The sequence below is a fragment of the Nerophis ophidion genome, linkage group LG23, assembly GCF_033978795.1.
Source record: "Nerophis ophidion isolate RoL-2023_Sa linkage group LG23, RoL_Noph_v1.0, whole genome shotgun sequence".
Classification (NCBI taxonomy): domain Eukaryota; kingdom Metazoa; phylum Chordata; class Actinopteri; order Syngnathiformes; family Syngnathidae; genus Nerophis; species Nerophis ophidion.
In genome coordinates, this window is record NC_084633.1 from 4,649,995 (window position 1) to 4,668,707 (window position 18,713).

The window sequence follows — 18,713 nt, forward strand, 5'->3', positions numbered from 1 at the left end:
TGTTGAACAAGGACTGATTTAAATTGTGTTTGCACAACAAATGTTTTGGCGCTTTTGTTCATGTGGGGGAATATTCCAATAAAGGTGCACTACACACTACTTTTGAATTCATTATTGGGCTTTGCGTATACAATGCAGTTAATCGCGATTAATCAGAGAAATAGTGCGATTAACTTCGATTAAAATTTTTAATTGTTGCCCAGCCCTAATATATATATATATATATATATATATATATATATATATATATATATATATATATATATATATATATATATATATATTGTACAAATTGCCCCTCTGGGGGAAACCATAACTGCAATGTGGCCCTTAATGAAAAGCAGTTTGACACCCCTGCTCTAAACTGTCTTTACCTCTGGAGAACGAGGAGTAGCTTTGTATGCAAAACACAAAGCAAGAGAAAGCAAGAGGAGACAGGAAGCCCTGCTTACTGCTTAGCAACTGCGACTCAATACATTACCGCCTTTGTCAGCTGTAACGATCTGTCACTTACTTTCTGATAGTTTTTCGTGTTTTGTACTTTGTTTCCTGTTCAGTGCTCTTATTTTGTCATACTTCCTGTTTACTCCGCTGAGCACTGTTTTTGTCACACTCGCCGTTGATTGGCAGCGGTCCTCAGCTGCGGTCAATCAACATAGGTCTATTTATGTTTCACTCGAGCACTCCTCAGTGCTCGAAGTTAAACCTATGTTGGGAACATCTCCATGCAAGACTGCTTTCTGTTTATATCTTTTACTTTGATGAAATTAAAATCATCTTACCTGCTTTCTGCTCTCCTGGATTTTTGCATACTTGAGGTCACACAACTGCAGCCATGCGACATCCCAACAGTAACTTCGAGCCAGAAAATTGTGACCTCGCGAGAATCCCTGTCGGCAATCCTCAGCCGACGTTCTGGACCGCACAATTCCTGGAGGACTTGAAGGCCAGGTTTGTGCGGTCCCAGCCTACAGACGCGGACCCTCTCCCCGCGGCAACGCCACCGGCTTCGGCTCTCCGACCGGCGCGTCCCCCGCCGCCATCTTTCCTCTCGGCTCAACGGCTGGCTACGGCTCTCCGACCAGCACGTCCGCCACTTCCTGCATGCCTCGCGGCTCCCGCGGCAACGCTACCGGCTACGGCTCTCCGACCGGCGCGTCCTCCGCCGCCATCCTTCCTCTCGGCAACGCTGCCGGCTACGGCTCACCGACCGGCGCGCCCGCCTCCTCCTTCACGTCTCGCGGCTCCTGCGGCTCCGTCGCCGACTGCGGCTCTCCGACCGGCACGTCCGCCGCCGCCATCCTTCCCGTCGTCTGCTGAGCTGCTTCTCCCTGCTCCTACGCAGCTTCCAGCGGCTGCTCCCCGGCTGCTCTTTTTGCCAGCTCCCGCTCTCTTTTTTGATTCGCCGAGAGCTCCAGTGGAGCCCACAGTGAGGTCGCTTTTGTCCTCCTGCTGGGACTCGGCACGGGACGTGTCTTCGTCCCTCCTCCTGGTCCCCTCCCGCCCGTCCCTGGTTTTCGCACCGGGGGACTCCGACGAGCAGGCACGTTTTCCCGCATGTGTGAACGGTGTCTGGCAGCCACCTAGTGGAGGGGGGCCCACTATACACTGCGGTGCAGCCAGGCACACACCGCTGTCATCCCCGCCAGCGTCTCCTTCCACGGAGACATCTACGTCCCTGGCGGGCTTTCGCCTAGCCCCAACGCCGGCTCCACGCCGAGCCCCAACGCCGGCTCCACGCCGAGCCCCAACGCCGGCTCCACGCCGAGCCCCAACGCCGGCTCCACGCCGAGCCCCAACGCCGGCTCCACGCCGAGCCCCAACGCCGGCTCCACGCCGAGCCCCAACGCCGGCCTCACGCCGAGCCCCAACGCCGCCAAGAGCAGCACCACGCCGGGCTTCGTCACCGCCGGCATGGCATCCGCTATTCCTCGGCCAGCATTTGCTGCTCCTCGCCCGGCGTCATCTGCCGCTTTCACGCCGCCGATGACATCTGCAACAATCACGCCTCCGATGACGCCTGCCGCTTCAACACCGCCGATGACGTCTGTTGCTTCCACGCCGCCGATGACGTCTGCCGCTTTCACGCCGCCGATGACGTCTGCCGCGTTCACGCCGCCGATGACGTCTGCCGCTTTCACGCCGCCGATGACGTCTGCCGCTTTCACGCCGCCGATGACGTCTGCCGCTTTCACGCCGCCGATGACGTCTGCCGCTTTCACGCCGCCGATGACGTCTGCCGCTTTCACGCCGCCGATGACGTCTGCCGCGTTCACGCCGCCGATGACGTCTGCCGCTTTCACGCCGCCGATGACGTCTGCCGCTTCCACGCCGCCGATGACGTCTGCCGCTTCCACGCCGCCGATGACGTCTGCCGCTTCCACGCCGCCGATGACGTCTGCCGCTTCCACGCCGCCGATGACGTCTGCCGCTTCCACGCCGCCGATGACGTCTGCCGCTTCCACGCCGCCGATGACGTCTGCCGCTTCCACGCCGCCGATGACGTCTGCCGCTTCCACGCCGCCGATGACGTCTGCCGCTTCCACGCCGCCGATGACGTCTGCCGCTTCCACGCCGCCGATGACGTCTGCCGCTTCCACGCCGGCACCAACATCGGCTCCTCAGCCGCCTCCTGCAGAGGTATCTGTTTTGGCTGCAGCCCCCGCCGCTTTGTCTGATGTCTCCGGGCCTGCTTCAGCGCGCCCGCCTCCACGTCAGCCGCGGATGTGGCCGTGCCCTGGGCGTCCTCCTCGCGGGATGCACTCGTCTCTTTTTCGGCCAATGATGTGGCTGTTCCGTGGCCGCCCGCCCCGCCAGTTCCAGCGGCGCTCTACGCGCCGTCGCCACCTGACTTTCCCTCGCTGGCTGCGGGGACACGAGGTTTGGCGACCTTCCACCAAATCCTCCTTCCATCCTCCCTTACTTTGTGGACATTTTTTTCCATTTTTCTTTTCCAGGGAACATCTGGTATCTGTTCCTTGAGGGGGAGGTCCTGTAACGATCTGTCACTTACTTTCTGATAGTTTTTCGTGTTTTGTACTTTGTTTCCTGTTCAGTGCTCTTATTTTGTCATACTTCCTGTTTACTCCGCTGAGCACTGTTTTTGTCACACTCGCCGTTGATTGGCAGCGGTCCTCAGCTGCGGTCAATCAACATAGGTCTATTTATGTTTCACTCGAGCACTCCTCAGTGCTCGAAGTTAAACCTATGTTGGGAACATCTCCATGCAAGACTGCTTTCTGTTTATATCTTTTACTTTGATGAAATTAAAATCATCTTACCTGCTTTCTGCTCTCCTGGATTTTTGCATACTTGAGGTCACACAACTGCAGCCATGCGACATCCCAACATCAGCAGCCAAAAGGGGAGCATTCATAAACTGTTTTGACATGGTTCTATTATCATTTAATTATATATATACACACATATATATATATATATATATATACACACATATATATATATATGTATATATATATATATACATATATATATATATATATATATATATATAGTGAAGAAAATAAGTATTTGGACACCCTGCTATTTTGCAAGTTCTCCCCCTTAGAAATGATGGAGGGGTCTGAAATTTTCACGGTTATCTCTCACTGTATGAGAGATAACCTAAAAAGAAAAATCCAGAAATCACAATCTATGATTTTTAACAATTTATTTGTGTGATACAGCTGAAAATAAGTATTTGAACACCAACATTAATATTTGGTACAGTAGCCTTTGTTCGCAATTACAGAGGTCAAACGTTTCCTGTAGTTCTTCACCAGGTTTGCACAGACTGCAGGAGGGATTTTGGCCCACTCCTACACACAGATCTTCTCTAGATCAGTCAGGTTTCTGGGCTGTCATTGAGTAAAACAGACTTTCAGCTTCCTCCAAAGATTTTCAATTGGATTTAGGTCCGGAGACTGCTTAGGCCACTCCCGAACCTTGATATGGTTCTTACGAAGACACTTCTTGGTTTTCCTGGCTGTGTGCTTTGGGTCATTGTCATGTTGGAGGATCCAGCCACGACTCATCTTCAATTATCTGACTGAGGGAAGGAGGTTTTTGGCCAAAATCTCACAATACATGGCTGCAGTCATCCTCTCCTTAATACAGTACAGTCGTCCTGTCCTAGGAGCAGAAAAACACCCCCCAAAGCATGATGTTACAACCCCCATGCTTCACAGTAGGGATGATGTTCTTGTGATGGTACGCATCATTCTTCCTCTAAACACGCATAGTGGAATTACGACCAAAAAGGTCAATTTTGGTCTCATCTGTCCACAAAACTTTCTCCCATGACTCCTCTGGATATTCCAAATGGTCATTGGCAAACTTAAGACGGGCCTTAACATGTGCTGGTTTAAGCAGGGGAACCTTCCGTGCAATGCATGATTTCAAACCATGACGTCTTAGCGTATTACCAACAGTGACCATTCAAACAGTGGTCCCAGCTCTTTTCAGGTCATTGACCAAGTCCTGCCGTGTAGTCCTGGGCTGGTTTCTCACCTTTCTTAGCATCATTGAGACCCCACAAGGTGATATCTTGCATGGGGCTCCATTCTGATTGAAATTGACCGTCATGTTTAGCTTCTTCCATTTTCTAATGATTGCTCCAACAGTGGACCTTTTTTCACCAAGCTGCTTGGTAATTTCTCCACAGCCCTTTCCATCCTTGTGGAGTTGTACAATTTTGTCTCTGGTGTCTTTGGACAGCTCTTTGCTCTTAGCCATGCTGAATGTTTGGGTCTTACTGATTGTATTGGTTGGACAGGTGTCATTATGCAGCTATATATATATATATATATATATATATATATATATATATATATATATATATATATATATATATATATATATATATATATATATAGACTACTTCATTTCTACAGAACTGTTTATGAGGGGTTCCCTCAATTGTTTGTTTTGGACTCTTCCGGTTCTTAGTTTGCACTTCCTTATTTATCTTGTTACCATAGTTTCAGATTTTTTTCCACCTGCTGTTGTTTTTGACGCGCACCTGTGGTTTCTGATTGCTGCCCCTATTTAAGCCTGCCTTCTCGCTTTGTTCTATCTTGATCCTTTGTTTGCGGTAAGCAACACTCACGTTGGCATTTCCTAAATCTTGTCTCTATGCTAAGGAGCTCCTTAGCTTGCCGTGCGCTCGGCACGTCATTTTTGGACTCTGTTTTCCGTGCTAAGTTTTAGCTTAGCTTTCTGTACTTAGCACGCATTTTCTTTTGTTTGTTTTTGTACCAGTGTTATCCTTTTTTTATATTAAACCAAGCTCTTACCTGCTATTCCTGTCCCTTCTGGTCCATTTGCATCTTGGGGTGCACAAAACGCGCATCCAACATGCGCCAACAACGTGACACTATCACAGTATGGATTTTAGGCCATTTAAACAATGTGTTAAAAGATTATTCATTAGTGCCAGCTACTATATAGTCTGTTATTTGAGAAACTCTTGACACGTAAAGACACGATACAAACTCACTCAGCACTCAGCATCAAGGGGTTGGAATTGGGGGTAAAATCACCAAAAATTATTCTTGAGCGCGGCCATCGCTGCTGCTCAGTGCTCCCCTCACCTCCCAGGAGGTGAACATGGGGACTGGTCAAATGCAGAGGATAATTTCACCACACTTAGTGTGTGTGTGACTATCGTTGGGACTTTAACTTCCTCAGGCTTTTTTCAAAGAGAAAAACATAGATTAAAAATATAGCTTAAAAAGTTAGCATGCTAACATAGGCATGTTGCAAACAGCTAACATGTGTCAAGTACCAGATTATATAACTCTGAGGTTTACGGCTTCAAAATAAGCTAAAAAAAAAAAAAAGGTAACATGTTAATGTTAGCATGTTAAACATTATACATGTAGACATTAACAGCCTACTTGTGTGACGTTCACAGGTGTTGTCACAGATTGCGTACACAATTATGTTATTGTTCCAATATTTTGCATTGCCTTTTGAAATGTGTTCTGAAATTAGAACTATTGGGACGTCAACCATCATCATCATCATGAAATGTTCAACTTTGTAGACCCCATCATGTTGTGTGTTGGCAAGACTCACACACGTGCAAGTGTGTAGCCTCAATTAGTCAAGCTGCCACTTGCACACATTCCATTGTAAGTGGGATTTAGTGGACGAGGCCATTATCGCGATTCGGAGTCAGATGGTCCACACAGAGCTCCCCCGCCCCCAACCCCTTCCATATCTTGATGTCACTCCTATATTTCCTCAGGGTCAGTGACCGCCTCACAGCAGCGGGTGCCCCTGGTGTTCTGCACAGCTCTAATGAGATTGTTGTAGCAACAGGAGATGACACTATTAAGAAAACATCTCCTGCTGCATGGCTGACATGTTCCACACTGACAAAATAAAAGAAAATGCAATGAAGATGAAGATGGATGTTTAAAGGTCAGACATATTCAAGAGCCCCCTCCTCTTCGGGCTCTTCCCATTCCTCCATGGACCCATCTTCCATCCCTGTCACCTCTTCTCTCAAATGTCCGAATGCTTCTCTCCACCTCAATCAGCTTCAAAGAGCTGTCTCTGTGGCAGACCTCCAGGGCACCTGCCTCTTCGAGCGGAATCAAATCAACCATTTCAAACTGCTTTTCTATGTGTGTGTGTGTGTGTGTGTGTGTGTGTGTGTGTGTGTGTGTATGGACTGCTGTGAAGTGCATTAAGTCCCAAGGCAAAGCTACAGCAAGCAAGCCAAACAAAAGCAATGAACAAGCGAGTGACTCTGGATAAAGTGATGATGTTACTGCTAACCAATATTACTAATAGTTATTATATTACCGTTGTATTGGAAATATTGTAATAAAATCGTTAAACAAAACTGTCTTCTTTAGATTTATTCGAGAATGTTGAGCATGTCAAAAGGCACAGGTCACATTCATGGCAAAGTATGTATGGAGTGCGCAATAGGAAGAGAGATGCTTTATTTTTTATACGCTGAATACAGGGTGGGAGAGGGAGAGTAGGCTCAGTTTGGAGGGGGTTGAGAGCATATGGCTCAACAGAGTGGAAAGTGCCCACACTGGGAACAATGGTGCATTGATAAATGAGCAACGTTAAAGGAAAATAATTACTTTCAGTGTGTCAATGCAGGCAAGGTCACACACAGCCCAGAATGTGCTTTCCGCACAGCACTGTTACAATTTACACAAAGGTACATAAATGTAACAACAGTCAACACTATGAACTCTACTATTTATACATCTTCATTTTCTATTATTATCATAACATTAGTATATTTTGAGCACAGGAAGTGAACAAATTATTAGTAATTGTTGTGATATGGACAATTTTGTGTGTAACATGTTTGTGTGTAACATGTTTAGCCTTGTCCTCCAGTGATAAAGGTACATGGCAATGATACTTAAGATACATTTGTACTATACATGCATTGTATATGCCATAATGAAGGTGATCTTTATCAGTTTGGAGAATGGCTACTCACTGTGTATGGCGACACATAATTAGCTGCTCGCTTGTCAGCTGTGTGACAAAAAAAATAGAGTGTCAGTCGGAAGAGATTGCCGTTTGTGATCGCCATTAATCGACAAATGTGATCTTACTTTTTCATGAAACTGATAGTGATCGATCCGCACATTGCTACTAAAAACTGTAGCTTCCTCTTAAGTTATTATTCACTATTGTTTTTGTTAACATTATTTCACACAATGTGTTTTTAAAGGTTTTACTTCTAATAATTGATGCATACATTGTTTGTATTTAATATTAATAAGATATTTATATTTATTATATTTGTAGGACAAAAATAAAAAATATAAAATAAATACACTTAATTTAGGTGATTCAGGTAATTTCCTCAGTAGTTACCAGATATTTAAAAAAAACTAGAAAACAACATTTATTTTGGAGGTTTGAATTTAATAGACATTATCTTTTTAATAGATATTTTGTATGCAGTGCTGTCTTATGTGAGACCTTTTCACGTTTTGTGTGTTTACGACACTATTTACTCAACTTTTTGATCTTTTTTTTTTAAAAAGACCATCAAAAGTACATGTAGCCCAAAGTGTAAGAAAGGAGAGGCACTGTGCAGTCAAATTGTCAAGATAAAGTAGATTTACTTAAGCAGGACACCTATAAGTCTTCCATCTAATTAAAGTATGCTGTCAAATCACTCTAATGAATGCAATAGGTTGCAGCACAGCCTTGGATAAAGGCCAAGACTACTACTATGCACAGTGTGTGTGTATCTGTAGTGTGCGTGCGTGCTGTAGTATTGCTACCCTTCTTGAGACGTCAACGAGGAAAAGTACCTTCCATCGGAGGACCGGTGAACAAGTTAGGACCGATATCATGATGCCATTACAGAAAACCATTACATCTAATAGAGAGCCAAATACAAGAGTCTGTGAACATTGCTCCAAAGTCGGGATATTTTGTTGATGTAATGTGCATACAAAAGTAAACATTGACAGGTGAAAAGGCAGCAATATATGATAAAACAAGATGGCAGCTAAAGAAGGACTTGCCTATTCATCCCCGAAAAAACCTGCCAGGTGAACAGCTGATTTTATGACTTCCGATGCTGATGAAAGACAACCCGCGTCCCATATGTGACCGTAGGATGAACAAATACACCACGGTACTAAGACTATAGAGGCCATTAACAGTTAGCTTCTACGGCTGGGTTGCCCAAAGTGGGGCACAGGGGCCATCTGTGGTCTGTGACTCTTTTATTATCGGCCTCAAGCACATAAAAAACATTTTGGATCTCATTTGCACCCCTGGTGGTGAAAAATATCAAAATTAGGGTGGTCCTAAAAAGGAGGGATTTTTCAAATTGACTTTGTGTCAGTTTTAAAAGTGCTCCCACTCTGGTCAACAAATGAAATACCAAGTGTGTGTGAGCATTTTAAGTGCTCCACCTCTGGCCAACATATGTAATAACAAGTGTGTGTAAGAAATTGAAATATGCCCCCTTTAGCCAAAATTAATAAGAAAAATAAAAGAAAATAATATGTATATAGAGACATACTGTAATAATCAATCTTGAAGTTAATAATGATGATTAAAAAACAATTACAAACATCCATCCATCCATCTATTTTCTACCGCTTATTCCCTTTGTGGTCGCGGGGGACGCTGGTGCCTATCTCAGCTACAATCGGGCGGAAGGCGGCGTACACCCTGGACAAGTTGCCACCTCATCAAATAATTAAAACTTACCTTTTTTATATTTGCATAGTATGTATATATTATTATTGTTGTAAATACAATTTTTTATATATCTAGAAAGGGTGGTCCTAAAGGGGTAGGCATATTCCGAAGGTCTCAAGAAGGTAAAAATACAAGACTGTGTGTGTGTGTGCCCATGTATGTCTGTCAATCCTTACTTAATGGGGACATCACTATGTTTACACGGTCACCTTAAGGGGACCTCTGACAGCATGGGGACAAAAAAACAGGTCCCCTAAAGGTAAACCTTTTTAAATGAGAGTCAGATCCATTCTGAACCATGTTAACTCTTTTTACCCAGGGTCCCCCAGTAAGAATGATCAGCACATTACTTCATCAATCCAGAGATTTAAAAACGTGTATGAGCTAACTGGGCCGTGGCCATTTTGCCTATTTTTTTGTATGCCTCCACAACCTGTAGAAAGTGTGGTCCCCACAAGTGATGGTCAAAAATTATGTCCCCATTCCAAATGATAACCAGTATGTGTGTGTGTGTGTGTATGTGTGTGTGTGTGTGTGTGTGTGTGTGTGTGTGTGTGTGTGTGTGTGTGTGTGTGTGTGTGTGTGTGTGTGTGTGTGTGTGTGTGTGTGTATTGATCTACACTTTGTCTTCCATCCCTTCCACTCACACACAGTAACCAGAATTGGATTTGTTCTATATCTGCAGATACAATAGTGCTGCAGGCTGCTGTGATGTTCACCGATTCACTACTTTCACACACAAAAAAATACTCTTTTAGTTTCTGGAAATCTCAATTTTAAAGTACAGCAGTTTGACTCAATCTCCAGATCACAAGAGAGAAAACCAAAAGGAAAAATATTGGATTGAACGAAAAAGCTGAAAATAGCCATTGCCACTTTATATTGCATGGAAAATGTCAGCGAATCCTAATTGATTAATTGTATTTTAAAGTAATCAGTTCAAACATGAAACATACTATGCATCTAAAATCACATACTGTATGTTACATTCAATACAGGGGTGTCCAAAGTGCGGCCCGCAGGCCATTTGCGGCCCGCAGCTAATCGTTTACCGGCCCACCACATTCTGCAAAATTTGCTAAATTGATAGTATTGCAAAAATTTTAAAAAACAATATAAAAAAGTGGAATGAGGTGAAATCCAATGAGAAAAAGTGGCAATGTTGACACAAAGCTGACATGCAGGCTTTTTTTTTTGCCCTTTTGTCTTTATTTTCTTTTTTTTCCATTGCTCCAAAAAAAAAGGACAAAAAAATCTATGTTATAATGAATTATTACTTAAAAATTATCACTTTAAAATGTTTTATGTGGAAAAAATATTGCATATGTTGTGTGATTGCAATACAAAAACATCAAAGTTTTTACAAAAGAGCATGAAACAAACAAAATAATAGTTCAAACTTAAAATCGACAGATATATCGGAAGTTGATCTTGAAATTTAAGTGTTAAAAGTAAAAAAAACTAATAAAAATGTATCACTTTATGAGTGGGGAACCTTTCTGATCTCAAATATATTTAGTAGGATTTTATCTATCTATCTATCCATCTATCTATCTATCTATCTATCTATCTATCTATCCATCTATCTATCTATCTATCTATCTATCTATCTATCTATCTATCTATCTATCTATCTATCTATCTATCTATCTATCTATCCATCCATCCATCCATCCATCCATCCATCCATCCATCCATCCATCCATCCATCCATCCATCCATCCATCCATCCATCCATCCATCCATCCATCCATCCATCCATCCATCCATCCATCCATCCATCCATCCATCCATCCATCCATCCATCCATCCATCCATCCATCCATCCATCCATCCATCCATCCATCCATCCATCCATCCATCCATCCATCCATCCATCCATCCATCCATCCATCCATCCATCCATCCATCCATCCATCCATCCATCCATCCATCCATCCATCCATCCATCCATCCATCCATCCATCCATCCATCCATCTATCTATCTATCTATCTATCTATCTATCTATCTATCTATCTATCTATCTATCTATCTATCTATCTATCTATCTATCTATCTATCTATCTATCTATCCATCTAAATACTGCATATTTTAGTTTTACTATAAAAAACAAAGTTGTCTTTGACAGAAAAGGCTTAAAGACCTACTGAAATGAGATTTTCTTATTTAAACGGGGATAGCAAGTCCATTCTATGTGTCATACTTGATCATTTTGCGATATTACCATATTTTTGCTGAAAGGATTTAATAGAGAACATCCACGATAACGTTCGCAACTTTCGGTGCTAAGACAAAAGCCCTGCCTCTACCGGAAGTCGCAGACGATGACGTCACATGTTTTATGGCTCCTCACATATTCACATTGATTTTAATGGGAGCCTCCAACAAAAAGTGCTATTCGGACCGAGAAAACTACAATTTCCCCATTAATTTGAGCGAGGATGAAAGATTTGTGTTTAAAGATATTGATAGCGACGGACTAGGAAAAAAAAAAAAAAACGCGATTGCATTGGGACGGATTCCGATGTTTTTAGACACATTTAGTAGGATAATTCTGGGAAATCCCTTATTTTTCTATTGTGTTGCTAGTGTTTTAGTGAGTTAAATAGTACCTGATAGTCGTAGGTGTACGTTCACGGGTGTCTTGACGCGCAGTGTCTCAGGGGAATCGACGGCAGCTATGGACGGGGCAAGCTCAGCATTTCTCCGGTAAGAAGCGACTTTTTAACCACAGTTTTCTCACCAAAACCTGCTGATTGACATTCCGTCGTGTTTCATGTTCGCTTGACCGTGCTCTGATCCATAGTAAAGTTTCACCTCCAGGAATTTTAAACAAGGACTCACCGTGTGTTTGTGTGGCTAAAGGCTAAAGCTTCCCAACTCCATCTTGCTACTTTGACTTCTCCAATATTAATTGAACAAATTGCAAAAGATTCAGCAACACAGTTCTCCAAAATACTGTGTAATTATGCCGTTAAAACAGACGACATTTAGCTGTGTGTGTGCGTAACGCTCATACTTCCTAAAAACCCGTGACGTCTTGCGTACATGTCATCATTACACGACGTTTTCAAGACAAAACTCCTGGGAAATTTAAAATTGCAATTTAGTAAACTAAAAAGGCAGTATTGGCATGTGTTGCAATATTAATATTTCATCATTGATATATAAACTATCAGACTGCGTGGTGGGTAGGAGTGGGTTTCAGTAGGCCTTTAAAACCTTATTTGTTTTACTTTATATCAACCTCAAGTTGATATAGAGATTTACTGTAAGTATTAAATAAATAAATAAAATAATAATGACTTATTTTTAACATTTTAGTGACTAAGACCCTCTATGCTCCTCAGGAGCCCCAAGGATTTTTAAAAAAAACCATATATTTTGTTATGGTTTGAAAATGAAAAATATCAAAATGGCCCCCGCACACTTAAATTTTTCCGTGTGCCGCCCTCTGTGGAAAACGTTTGGACACCCCTGGATGGAAATTGCCTTATATTGCTGCCCTCTAGTGTACAGACTATAAAACTACACTCAATCCCATAATGCTCCGCGGCGTGTTCCTTGCTTCACTTCACGCCACCGGTCAAGATGGCGGACAGACCAGGTAATGTGTCGTGCCCTCTACATAAATACTCACTTTTGTATCATTTATCGGTGCTTTAATAATGATAGACGTGTGGTATGTACACATTTGGTGTCTTTAATCTGTTTAATTGATCGTGAATTAGCTACTTTTGACTTACTTCATCCAAAGGCCTACGAGTCACGTCAAGGACTTTGCTTGTCATTGCTTATTTTGTTGCAGTATAATATTACCGCTTTAAATAAAACGTTGTGCAAAATAATTAAATTTCAGACATAGGTATTGTTTTGATATCTTGCTATTGCATGTTTTACATTAAGGAAATTGCCTGCTAGTGGCTAGCTTGCTAGCTTGTATTTTTACACTCTCATTAACGAATTATACATTTAGGCTTTAATGTAGCTTGTGCACTTCTTACACTGTATTTAACTTGATTTAGTGTAGTAGAATGCAACAGGCTAATGTTAGGACTACTAAAAATAGATATTAAATGTCGCTGTTAAACTCACCTGTAACTGAAAAATCAATCAAAGTGTATTTATATAGCCCTAAAGCACAAGTGTCTCAAAGGGCTGCAGTAGCCACATAGACATCACGGTAAGGGAAAAACTCAACCCAATGGGCTACAATGAGAAACCTTGGAGGGGACTGCAGATGTAAAAAAAAAAAAAAAAAATCAATTTCTTGATCATTGATTTATTTAAGGCCTACTGAAATGAGATTTTTCTTAATCAAACAGGGACAGCAGGTCCATTCTATGTGTCATACTTGATCATTTCGCGATATTGCCATATGTTTGCTGAAAGGATTTAGTAGAGAACATCGACAATAAAGTTTGCAACTTTTGGTCGCTAATAAAAAAGCCTTGCCTTTACCGGAAGTAGCAGACGATGTGCGCGTGACATCACTGGTTGTAGGGCTCCTCAAATCCTCACATTGTTTAAAAGTTGAGCCACCAGCAGTAAGAACTATTCGGATCGAGAAAGCGACGATTTCCCCATTAATTTGAGCGAGGATGAAAGATTTGTGGATGAGGAAAGTTAGAGTGAAGCACACAAAAAAAAGGCGGCGGCAGTGGGAGCGTTTCAGATGTAATTAGACACATTTACTAGGATAATTCTGGAAAATCCCTTATGTGATTATTGTGTTAATAGCATTTTAGTGAGATTATGAAGTCATACCTGAAAGTCGGAGGGCCGCGGTGAACGCCCGTGTCTCTGAGAGGAGCCAAGATCACAGCTGCCTTTTTGAGCTGCAGGATGAGGTCGCTTAATCCACTCAAGTTTCCGTTAAGAGCCGACTTAATATCACAATTTTCCCATCCAAAAACTTGCTGGTTGACGTAGAGAAACATGTTCGCTTGATCGCTCTGTGTAAAAGCTTCACAACAAACAAAGAAACACCGGCTGTGTTTCGGTTGCTAAAGGCAGCTTCAATCCACCGCTTTCCACCAACAGCATTATTATTTGACGTCTCCATTATTATTTGAACAAATTACAAAAGATTCAGCAGCACAGCTGTCCAAAATACTGTGTAATTGCGCGATGAAAAGAGACGACTTTAAGCCGTAAGTGGTGCTGGGCTAATATGTCCGTTACAACCCTAGACGTCACAAACACGCGTCATCATTCCGCGATGTTTTCAACAAGAAACTCCGCGGGAAATTTAAAATTGTAATTTATTGAACTAAACCGGCCGTATTGGCATGTGTTGCAATGTTAATATTTCATCATTGATATATAAATTATCAGACTGCGTGGTCGGTAGTAGTGGGTTTCAGTAGGCCTTTAAATGTCGCTGTTAAACTCACCTGTAACTGAAAAATCAATGAACCAAAGTTTATTCATATAGCCCTAAAGCACAAGTGTCTCAAAGGGCTGCACTAGCCACAAAGACATCCTTGGTTCAGATCCCACATCAAGGTGAGGGAAAAACTCAACCCAATGGGCTACAATGAGAAACCTTGGAGGGGACTGCAGATGGATGGATGGATGGATGAAATGAGATTTTCTCATTTAAACGGGGATAGCAGGTCCATTCTATGTGTCCTACTTGATCATTTCGCGATGTTGCCATATTTTTGCTGAAAGGATTTAGTAGAGAACATCGACGATAAAGGTCGCAACTTTCGGTCGCTAATAAAAAAAGCCTTGCCTGTACCGGAAGTAGCAGACAATGTGCGTGTGACGTCACCGGTGTGAGGGCTCCTCACATTATTTATAGTCATAGCCACCAGCAGCGAGAGTGATTCCGACCGAGAAAGCGACGGTTTCCCCATTAATTTGAGCGAGGATGAAAGATTTGTGGATGAGGAAAGTTAGTGAAGCACTAGAAAAAGAAAAGGCGATTGCTCCAGACGGCTCCAGGCGGCAGCAGTTGGAGCGATTCAAATGATATTTGACACATTTACTAGGATAATTCTAGAAAATCCCTTATCTGCTTATTGTGTTAATAGTGTTTTAGTGAGATTATAAAGTCATACCTGAAAGTCGGAGGGCTGCGGAGAAGCCAATGGAGGAGCCAAGATCACAGCTGCCTTTTTGACAGCTGCAGGAGGAGGTCGCACAATCCGCTGAAGTCTCCGGTAAGAGCCGACCTAATATCACAATTGGTTGACATGTGGTAGAGAAACATGTTCGCTTGACCGCTCTGTGTTAAAGCTTCACAACAAACAAACACCGGCTGTGTTTCGGTGCTAAAGGCAGCTGCAATCCACTGCTTTCCACCAACAGCATTCTTTTTTATAGTCTCCATTATTAATTGAACACATTGCATAATATTCAGCAACACAGATGTCCAAATTACTGTGTAGTTATGCGATTAAAAGAGACGACTTTTAGCCGTAAGTGGTGCTGGGCTAATATGTCCACTACAACCCGAGACGTCACAAACACGCGTCATCATTCCACGACGTTTTCAGCAAGAATCTCCGCTGGAAATTTAAAATTGTAATTTAGTAAACTAAACCGGCCGTATTGGCATGTGTTGCAATGTTAAGATTTCATCATTGATATATAAACTATCAGACTGCGTGGTCCGTAGTAGTGGGTTTCAGTAGGCCTTTAATCATGTTAAGATTTGAGATTTGTGTTGATATGCATCATTTAATTGATTATGCAATGGGTTCTACCTCCTAACAGTTGCTGTTGCTGAGAAGCGTCTGATGGAAGTGAAACTGGGCGAGTTGGGAAGCTGGCTGGGATCACGAGACTTTACTCCCAATGGAATCATCAGCGCCATTCGCAGGGGTGAGGAATCCCTGTTGTAATATTTGGCGTATTGTTTTGTGCTTAATATGTCCATTGTTTGCTATGTCATCAGGCCGTGACAGATACTACAACAAGTACTTTCATGTGAAGAAGGGAGGCATTGGTGGCATTTCCATGATGCTCGCTGCCTATGTGACCATCAGCTATATTTGGGAATATGATCACATCAGTAAGAAATCCTCCCTCTTGATCTTACAGGATAGTATTAGGCCCTTTTCCACCTCTGGTTCCTGTGATCTGTAGGTTCCCTTCAGAAGTGAGTGATGTGTGTTTCCACCGCATTTTACAGTTCAGGGTAGTTTATACAAATCAGGCTGATACCATATAAATAAACAGTCAATATTAGATCAAAGTTCTTTAACTAAAAAGTAAGTAAATGAAATAAAAATCAATTATATACGAAACAATATGATTTATAAAATAAGTCTACTGAATTGTTCATAAAAAGTCAGACTTTAGTCCGCAATGTCCAACAGTCAGAAAGTTGTCCTTTCGGTAAATGATTGATTTGTGAGGGTCAAGTGGTTCCTTGTAGTCCATTTCACCTTTAAATATTATATGAATAATAAATGTCAGTGTTTATCTCAAGCTGACAACACACATCAGCATCAGCGTTAGCATTCTGTTCACTTGGGTTAAGGCTAGTAACTGCACTAAAGGAGTGTCACTTGACTACTTATACCAGGGGTGTCCAAACTTTTTCCACTAAGGGCCGCACATGGAAAAATTAAAGCATGCGGGGGCGATTTTGATATTTTTCATTTTCAAATAACAAAATATATGGATTTTTAAAATTTATTTTACCTTTAAGGGTCCCGGGGAACATAAAGGGTCTCAGTTATTAAAATGTTAAAATTAAGTCAAATTTTTATTTTTTATTTAATGCTTACAGTAAATCTCTATATCAACTTTAAAAGAAATAATGTTTTATGGCTTTTCTGTCAAAAACATCTTTTTTTAATAGTAAAACTGAAATATGCAGTATTTAGTAATTAGAGCCCTAAAAGATCAATAATGCAGGACACCATTGATTTTCATTCTTTAATATTTTGGAGTAATCACAGTGAAAAGATAAATAAAATACCACTAAATGTATTTGGGATCCAAAAGGTGCCCCACTCAAAGTGATACATTTTTATTGTTTTTTTTTTTTTATACTTTCAACACTAAAGATATATCTGTCGATTTTATGTTTTAATTATGTTTGTTTATGCTCTTTAGTCAAAATTTTGTTTTTATATGGCAACTGCACAATATATCAATCAATCAATGATTATTTATATAGCCCTAAATCACTAGTGTCTCAAAGGGCTGCACAAACCACAACGACATCCTCGGTAGATGCAATATTACCACATAAAACATTTTAAAGTGACATTTTTTAACAAATTAGAGCTTTGAAAATAATTCATTACAACATGGATTTTTTTTGTCTTTTTTTTTTTTGAGCAATGGCACAAAAAAAAAAAAATTGATTGAAACTTGTAATTAGATCGCACAGTACAGTACATATTCCGTACAAATGACCACTAAATGGTAACACCCGAATAAGTTTTCCAACTTGTTTAAGTCGGGGTCCACGTAAATCAATCAATGGTAAAGATGTTTTTTACATGGTAAAATAAAGACAAACGAAAAAAAAACAGCCTGCATGGCAGCTTTGTGTCAACATTGGAACTTTTTCTTGTTAGATTTCACCTCATTCCAATACTTTTGTCTTTATTTTTGCAATAGCATTTCCAGAATGTGTGGCGGGCCGGTAAACAATTAGCTGCGCTCCCCAAATGGCCCCCGGGCCGCACTATGGACATCCCTGACTTATACGATATGTATTAAAGTAAATAGTTATATTTGATTTATTTACCTTTGTTCCACTTGTGTGCACTGCCTTTTTTTTTTACGTTTATCCAATGAAGTCTGTAGTAAGCATGAGGTCGCTGCTTCGATCCTGGCTTCATACCCTTCTGTAAATGTTTAAGAGTCCGTCCACTTCTCGTGACAAAATGTTTGTCAAAAGTAAAACAAACTCCATATAGTTGAAAGACTACGGTTGAGTAAAAACACTAATTCCACTGATTAGCATTTTTAGCACACAGATGCTCCACAAACGTTCCTGCATTTTGAAAGCTCCTTTTCTTATTTCTCTCGAGTGTCAAGTTTGTTGTAATAGAAATGAAGAAATAAAAAAGTCGCCGCATATTTTTCAATGGCGGTCGTGAGTTTGAAAATAAACTTTAAGAACGACTCCAATTGTGTTCAATCAATCAGCGTTCGACAGCACAGCCCGCCCCCATAAAGGTTCCTGGTTGTTGGAAAAGTCCCACCAAGGAACTCCGAAAAGAACTAAATGTATCTGTGTAGTTTTTTATGGAAACGGGATCTTAAGTTTTCTAAAAAAATTCCTGCGGTGGAAAAGGGCCTATTGTTTTAGTGCGTGACTTGAAGTGTTTTTCATGTCAACATGCTTTGCTTGTCTTCCCTTCTAGAACATGATCGTTGGAGGAAGTACCACTAACCAACAGCCATCCGACCCTACGGATGGACTCTTTAGCTCCTCCAACTCTTTCCTTTCTCAGCTTGAGTTCAATCTGTGACCAATAAACTATAACAGTTATTGTGACATTTGTGTTGTGTGGTAATTAGTA

General features: G+C 41.7%; 1 protein-coding gene across 3 annotated transcripts in view; it reads left to right on the forward strand.

The window, feature by feature from the left end:
* The window catches only part of atp5mf (ATP synthase membrane subunit f), a 36,665-nt gene extending 17,977 nt beyond the window's left edge, over positions 1 to 18,688 (forward strand). The window contains exons 1-4 of one of the 3 annotated variants that reach the window (XM_061884974.1): positions 12,723 to 12,820; positions 15,940 to 16,047; positions 16,121 to 16,237; positions 18,555 to 18,688. In XM_061884974.1, the coding sequence (XP_061740958.1) occupies positions 12,805 to 12,820; positions 15,940 to 16,047; positions 16,121 to 16,237; positions 18,555 to 18,583 (270 nt within the window). In that variant the 5' untranslated portion in view covers positions 12,723 to 12,804 and the 3' untranslated portion in view covers positions 18,584 to 18,688. Of the gene's footprint in view, positions 1 to 12,722; positions 12,821 to 15,330; positions 15,384 to 15,939; positions 16,048 to 16,120; positions 16,238 to 18,554 lie in introns of those variants that run through there. The other 2 variants (XM_061884975.1, XM_061884973.1) reach the window with 2 other exon arrangements.
* The last annotated feature ends 25 nt before the right edge of the window (positions 18,689 to 18,713 follow it).